Here is an 8151-nt window from a genome sequence, read left to right on the forward strand (position 1 = left end):
ATCATCATCTGTGTCAACAAGCAAAGGATACATTAATGAAACTAATGTGAAGGAGGTTTATCTACAAATATTACGTGGTAGAGATGGTCGTGATGGAGTACCAGGAAGAGATGGAGTGAAAGGAGAGAGAGGAGATAAGGGAGAGAAAGGAGATAAAGGTGAAACTGGACCTGTAGGACAATCTGGTCCTAAAGGTGGAGGAGTAGTGTACACTCGTTGGGGAAGGAAGTCCTGTCCTACTGGAACTGAACTACTGTATGAGGGAATAACTGGAGGTGAATGGTATGATCATCCAGGAGGAGGAGCTAACTTTGTCTGTTTACCAAAGGTCCCTCAATATATGAGTACAAATGTGCCAATATATTCCTCTTTCATGTATGGTACTGAATATGATTATGTTAATAATATATTTTTAAGGAAGGAAGATCACAATGCTCCTTGCGCAGTATGTTATACATCTACTAAGAGTGTTAAACTGATGATTCCTGCTAGAACCAGCTGTCCTTCATCATGGACTGTAGAATACAAAGGATATCTGATGACTCAACGACATAATCATGCAAATAATAAAGTTTATGAATGTGTTGATGAAAATCCTGAATCTATTGATGGTAGTGAAAATAGTACTAATGGTGCTCTATTATACTTCACATTGTCAACCTGTAATGGTCTACCTTGTCCACCTTATGTCAATAATAAAGTAATTACTTGTGTTGTGTGTACTAAGTAACAATTAAATACCATGTTTTAATATTACTACTCATTGTGGTAATAAATTAATTTTTTTGTGTGCTGTTTTTACTAAACACAAAATTATATTCGTCATGTAGTGTTAATAATTATTAATATTGTGTGCTATGTTTTTATACTTACTTTTTTGAAATAAAATTTATAACTCTACTGTTAGTGAGATACATTAAGCTCATAGGAATTAGTCTTGTGTAGCCAGACCACACCCTCCGTGCCTCTGGGAGGGTCTGGTCAACTGACCATTCCTCAGTCGTTCTACTTCACCCAAAAATGGGGGAAATGGATGCGTCAACTGACTACTTGCTTCTTTGTGGCAGGGAGCTCAAGAGCAGGACCTAAAAGGCAAAAAACTTCTTTTATTTGATAGAGATGCTGATCTTTTGGAAGAGAGCTTTGGTAGCCCTTTAATCAGCATAACTCAAGTGGGCCGTGAGAGGGAGAAGATGTATATTTGTTATAGTTGTTGCTCTAGCTTTTGTCACTTAGGAAGAAGGTAGAAGAAGAGAAGAGTCAAGAGTTACTATGTCAATTCACTCGTTTCTGGGTGAAGCAAAACAAAAAAATTGGTTCACCCATTTTTGGGTGAAGTAGAACGACTGAGGAATGGTCAGTTGACCAGACCCTCCCGGAGGCATGGAGGGTGTGGTCTGGCTATGCAAGACTACATAGGAATAATCTTTAATAAGCAGCAGTAAAAAAACATAGTTACATGTACTGGCCCATAGTAACCATTTATAACAACAAGTATATATACAAGCCTGTATGTGAACTACATACGTGTACCTTGATTCTGAGTTGAAGCAACATTCTACTCATAGTTCCATACATAATGAAGTATACTAACCTCTAGTGTCTATATAGTACAGGTATCACTACTAAAATGCTTCCCCAGCATATTAGGATCAGTTTCATAACTTTCATTTCAATCATATAAATCTTCAAACTATGCATTGTTACTCTGTTGGGAAAACATTAAAATTAATTTATTAGAACAGAAAAGCAAGATAGGAGGAAAGGTTGATATTATTAATAGACATGTAATAGTACGCTATGTTACTTACAGTATTTAGCATACATACATGTACGTATAGCCATGCATGTACATTCCTGTCTCCATTGACAGACAAACATAATCACCAGAAGTCAGAACAAGATGAAATTGACACCTGAACATAATAACAAAAAGCAATAATAAGACCTTTAAAATTTCTTAAACCCCCAAAATTAGCAGAATTTTAAGACAGTAAGAAAAATAGTGAAGCAGATGTAGTAATCGACATATTTACTATATAAATTTCTCTCATGACTTACAGACTTCATGCCTGTCTCCCTCACATATTCTCTATATAGGACAGCAAAAAGTCACTACCTCAGTTGGCCTGTGCAGTTCTGCTTTGATCATAAGGTAACAGTAGACTACTGATATCAGATTTGGGCGTTATGGGCAATATTGCTGATTCAGCATTCAAGCATGAAACAAATTTATTAACTATTGGTTATGTAGATCAGTGATATAGACCCCAGTCATGATGGCAGGGTCTGAACATGATGCAAGTAATTGTCTCACAAAGAGATAACGTTCTTTTCTCTCATTAGACAAAGAGCTACATTACATTTATTTATTTATTGAAATGTAAAAAATGTCAATCTATGGCTCACAACCAACCCCTTAATGTCTACATCCACCTAGTTAAATTTAGATTCATCCCCAAAGGAAGAGGTGAGGCCTGGACAATGATGAACCTCACCTACTTGTTATGACAACCTGAGTGTGAAAAAAACTAGAACTAAAAACTAGAACAACACTATAGTACTAATAGTTCAATGATCTTCATCGTCCTGTTCTGCATCAAAATCAAACAACTGGACCCTCCTACCACCATTGGATACCTACAGAAATACATGTACATCAGTCATACAATGTTAAAGTTGCTTAAGAACATGTACTTATAGTGCATGGTCTTTGGTCAAACTACGTCAAAAATGCAAGGAGAATTTTCCATTTCCCTGACGTATACATGCGGTGAAGGAAGTTTGAATTGAAAATTATATTTTCATAATTGCTCGTTTCTAACTTGCCCTTGTTTCCCTTGCTTTTTCTGACAAATTAGGACAGTATAAATCCTACTCAATCTTCTCTTTTTGAAAATTTTTCTATTCATAGCCTATTTTGAAGGAACTTTAAAAATTCATAGAAAATCCAACTTTAATCTTAGCCAACTCAAAATTGATATCATAAGGACAAGTGTGCATATCAAAAGATATTCTAGCCAATTTTTATACACTACCATATAGTGGGAAATTTTTGAGGATAACAAATTTCGCGAACTGATTTCTTCATGATTCGCGAAATTAAATTCCTTGAAAATCAATTTAATATGGTACAAGATGGCAGATTAGTGGAAATTCGCAAAAATTAATTCCGCAAACTTCCGGATATGGGTCATTCGTGAAATTTATTATCCTCAAAAAACCCACTATACGGTATAACCCATGCTCTTTGGCCAAGTTTTGAACTAATTAAGTTTAATTAAGTTTCTGTATATTCAGTGATACAAGTAAAAATTTCCTGCCATCATTCTTAAGCCAAACATTGGAGTTAGTTCCAATGGTTTCTATGGAATGATCATAAAGATTATTCTCCAAAAACTACTGTATTTATTTGTGATAGCGATCTTGCTACTAGCCCCCCCCCCCCATTCAGCGTCTACAGTAGGCTCGTTGACTTTATGAGTACATTAAGAAGTACAAAAGCAAAAACATTGCCTTTTCCCATTGTACTTGGAACTCCAAAATGGTGGTAATTTTTACGATACTTTAGAGTACAACTAAAATACTTAAAATTCATTATGCATAATTATACTTAGCACTAGCTGGTCAAACATACCTCTGTTTCTCCATTGACATTTCTAACTATTGCCAACATTCTTGTTCCACCACCTTTGTAATCAAGGTATGCTGGTATATTATTAGCTTTGGTCCTTCTGACACAGAATGCATCTAAAAATAGTCACACAAATAATAGTTCCAGTTGAATGCTAATAAATCACGTGATGCAGTATTTCTCAGATTCCTATTGAGTGATAGAACAGTCTAAAAGTTAATAGTAAGTAACAGTGTGATTCTGAAGAGTTTTACTTGCATCCTGAATGAATTGTGAGCACTAAAACGGATGCCAGTATGATACAATCTCGACGCCATTGTTTATTAAATTTTACAGTTTACACCTACTTTTAATAACTCAGAGATAATGAATACTATCCAAATTTTTACTACATTTTTCTCTCTATTTTTCTGATAATTATTATCAATGTCCTTATGCCACAACTAAACAATATTTTTAAGTAGAACAACACTAGTAATATATAAGCTATAGTTCATAGGTCTTCATCGTCCTGCTCTGCATCAGCATCAAACAACTGGATCCTCCTACCACCATTGGATACCTACAGAAATACATGTACATGTACATCAGTCATACAATGTAAGCAGATATAGTAGATAGAGTAATGAAGAGTAGCAGACCAAAGTTTAACCAAAAGAACCAGTAATATAAGGCCACTTTAATTAAATTCAAGTTTCTCCTTGCCTGCCCACACCAATATTTTGATTATTTAATTAAAATATTAAAAAATAATAATAACGTAAACACATGCTTCTTTTAAGGTGTCTTTTCACTCTTTTTAAAGAATAACTGGGCTCTTCACCGCTCTCTAGTTCATTGATGAACAAGGAATCAGGCATAGTTGCTACTTTGATGAAACTTTATTATTATTTTAATAGGTAATGTGAAAGACAATCTATTCCTGAGCCTGAGGTCAATCCTGTCTCTCATCCTGCTAGGCTGAAGATCTTAGACCTACCTATTGTCTATTAGTGTAAAATATCATTGTAAAAATTATGATTATCTTGAACAAATAAAATATTGTACTGCTAATAATGTTCCTATTATTGTGCCAAAGTGAGCAGCCTTATATTGATAATTAATTTAATATGGGTGCTGAACTGTTGATAAACCAGGTAGTACAAAAAACAATTTTAAGTACCTAAAAAAGGAACTTTTGTGCCTTTTTGGCAATTTTTAATAATGTTTATTTAGTGACATTATAATCAAAATTAACTTATTGCCCGCCGGCATCAGTACCTCATGTGTAAGGAGAAACTATGAATTTAATTGGAATGGCCTAATACAGGGTATTTTACTATAAATTTGATCTTTACGTTATTTAGAAAATTTGTTGAGTAGATTCTAATTACAATTGAATTTTTAAAGCTGTGTAAAAATTGGGCCAAACCATGTACCATACAAGTTGGTAAATAATATTTGGCAAATTTGCCTGTTGAAAGTTAATTAGCAAATTTTATATTGGCGATTTTGTACCATGTGCCATTGAGCATGCTCAGATTGAAACAAAATGGCAGATTTTTATGTTGGCGATTTCTTAATAGAACTGCCAATTGCCAATATTAATTCCCCGCCAATAAATCATAATTCGATTTTTGATGGCGTACGTCACAACTCACAAGAGCCAGATTTTATTTCGAATTTAGTCTTTCAAACTCTTACTTATCCTTTTCAGCACAAAATGAATCCTACTCAATTTTCTTTTTTTGGAAAATTTTTGTATGGTATTTGGCCAAATTTTGAAGCAAATTAGTAATTTTCTTTTAGAGGGTATGCATGCAGGCCTTCCCTCATACCACATAGTGCAAAATTTTTGAGGGCTGTATATTACGCAAATTTGCTTAAAAATCTATTTTGTGGATTTCATTTTCACAAATTTATACCTTCTGCCTCTTGTACTATAAAAATTTAATTTTCCTTCAATTAATTGCTATGAATCTTCAAAGAATTGTAAAATCTGCAAAATTTACAGCTCTCGAAAATTTTGTGCTATACAGTTTTAGGCTATATTGTATTACTTACTGTAAAATTAATTTTAAAAAACTCAATAATAATGGAACTACTGTAATGTGAAATATAAGACTGAATGAATTATTAAAAAAGGTGTCAAGAAATTCTCAATAATTATTACAATACACATACCTCTGTGACTCCATCAAATTTTCTAACTATTGTTAACGTTCTTGTTCCACTACCTTTGAAATCAAGGTATTCTGGTATTCTGTTAGCTTTGGTCCTTTTGACAAAGAATGCATCTAAAAATAGTAACACAAAATAGTTCAGCTTGAATGCTAGTAGTCTCACGTGATGCAGTACTTCTCAGATTTCTATTGAGTGATAGAATAGTCTAAAAGTTAATGGTAAGTAACAGTGTGATTCTGAAGAGTTTTACTTGCATCCTGAATGAATTGTGAGTACTAAAACGGATGCCAGTATGATACAACCTCGACGCCATTGTTGTTAACACGCAATCCGCCGGTACGCGGTAACCACCCTCCATGGACAAATGTTAATGTTAATCAGAAAAATGACGTTTTTAATATTTTTTTCCCCCAAGAACAACTATTACAGAACTAAAGATAATATACGAGAAATATAACTATAAATAAAAGAAAATTTTGAAACTACTATAACACAGTATTAATAAGCTTATAGTTCACGTATCTTCATCGTCCTGCTCTGCATCAGCATCAAACAACTGGACCCTCCTACCACCATTGGATACCTATAGAAATACATGTACATCAGTCATAAAACATAAGGAAAAGTACTAGATAAAGTTATATAGAGTAGTAGGCCAATTAAGTTTCACTATCTATTTTTATTATAATTTCACTGATAGATAATTATACATGTTTATGTTACGTAGAAAAGTTGAGTTGATACTGCTGATTCCAAGTTTTTATAAATTTTGAAGTTGCTAAAAAATCAGACCAAAGACTATACATGGTCTTTTGAAAATTTAGAAAAAATTGTCAATATAAAAATTTTTGTTAATTTTTTATTATTTTTTACGATACATTATGTTCTTAGAGTTTGAATTGATTCTGATCAAAATTGGATTTTTAATGAAAACATTGTAAATGGAATAGTAAACTTCACATCACGAGAGTAGGATTTTGAAAACATTTTGGGTTTTAGTTGATCAAAATCCTAATTGCATTCATTTCCATTACTTTTTAGCACAGAATGAATTCCTTTTTAAATTTTTTAGCATTTATAGCCCATGGTAATGGTAGTGGCCAAATTTTAAAGGAACTTTAAAAGGGCCAGAAATTGCAATAAAAGGAGTGGACAGACTGGACACGTAAATACAGTGCATAATAATATTCATTGAAATAAATTAAAATAATTAACAAGCACCATAATGGTGGAGAAATGAAGACAAGGTCTCTGTTCAAGCACAATAACTTCTATCTATAGTGCAAGAATGAAGACTGTAAAGGCTTTCTAGAAGTCTATGCTTACAGGTGGATAAGTGGCTCATAGGAAGGCAAGTGTGTGCTGACAAATTCAGTGCAATGGCCCAGAAAACTTTATAAAAGATGTTACACAGATGTAACCAACAGGGATGTGTGTAGCTATGACTGTCCACCATTTTGAGTGGCAAGAATGTACATGGTGGAATGGGGAGAGTAGGGGAAAAAAATCTGAATAAATTTTTCAGTTGACATTACAGGCTAATGCAAGCTAAGAGATGAAGTTATTAAGTGAAGAACTCTCTACAATATTCTAAAGCCAAGTTTGATATCTCATCGTTGAAAAATCCCAGTTTGTTTCTGCATCTCCATTCATTCTTGTCACTCAAGATGGCGAACAGTCATAGCCGCATCCCCGTTGATTACATCCGTGCATTAGCTCTATTCTTGATGTGAAAGTTACCTTGGCTACTCAGCCAATTAAACAGTCTTTCTAGGTTTTTTTTAGCTAAAACAGGCTTTTGTCTATAGTTAGATAGCCTGTGAAGCTAGTAGAAATAGTTATGAGTAAAAAGAAAGGTTTTGATCTTTTCAGTGCTAATAATTATATATTTGTCAAAAATGTTCCAGGCCAAGTTTCTTGTTTTATTGGTTAGTGAAATCGTTGTACTTACTCGTATATTTTTAAAACTTAAAAAATGTGACTGAGATGTAATTTTATACACAAAGGAATGCTAAGAGTACAACTACCACACAATCAAATGGTAAATGTTTCATGTAAACTTTTTACAATCCAGATGATACTTATAAGAAACAAAAGAATATAATGAGGGACTTTTATATTTCTCATCCTAATAAGAAATGTGGGATCCTGTATTTAGTGCCCCATATAAAGTGAATTATAGTATAAGGAAAATAATCTGGAATGTTGTCATACATGACTGCTCATTTCTGGATTTAAATTCGTAAAATAAATCCAATTTGACTTGGAAACAACTCAAATACAACATAAGAGCATGTGTGCATATCAAAAACTATAAAAATGGAGAACTCTCCTACGCCAATTTTTATAAAATA

General features: G+C 33.3%; 1 protein-coding gene and 1 long non-coding RNA gene across 2 annotated transcripts; one reads left to right on the top strand and one right to left on the bottom strand.

Moving 5' to 3' along the window:
• Positions 1-4: 4 nt before the first annotated feature.
• On the top strand, positions 5-856 carry LOC100631407 (short-chain collagen C4-like; the record flags this gene model as incomplete). The annotated part of the gene is made up of 1 exon (XM_019998133.1): positions 5-856. A coding segment is annotated over one exon (726 nt), but the record flags the coding sequence as incomplete, so codon positions are not given.
• A 744-nt stretch (positions 857-1600) lies between these two features.
• LOC109583011 (uncharacterized) lies at positions 1601-2226 on the bottom strand. The gene is made up of 3 exons (XR_002185319.1): positions 2062-2226; positions 1812-1916; positions 1601-1708 (listed from the first exon to the last, which is right to left on the bottom strand). It is a non-coding gene; the product is annotated as an uncharacterized LOC109583011 (long non-coding RNA).
• Between the last annotated feature and the right edge of the window lie 5925 nt (positions 2227-8151).

This window comes from Amphimedon queenslandica, unplaced genomic scaffold (genome assembly GCF_000090795.2).
Source record: "Amphimedon queenslandica unplaced genomic scaffold, v1.1 AMPQUscaffold_13338, whole genome shotgun sequence".
Lineage (NCBI taxonomy): Eukaryota > Metazoa > Porifera > Demospongiae > Haplosclerida > Niphatidae > Amphimedon > Amphimedon queenslandica.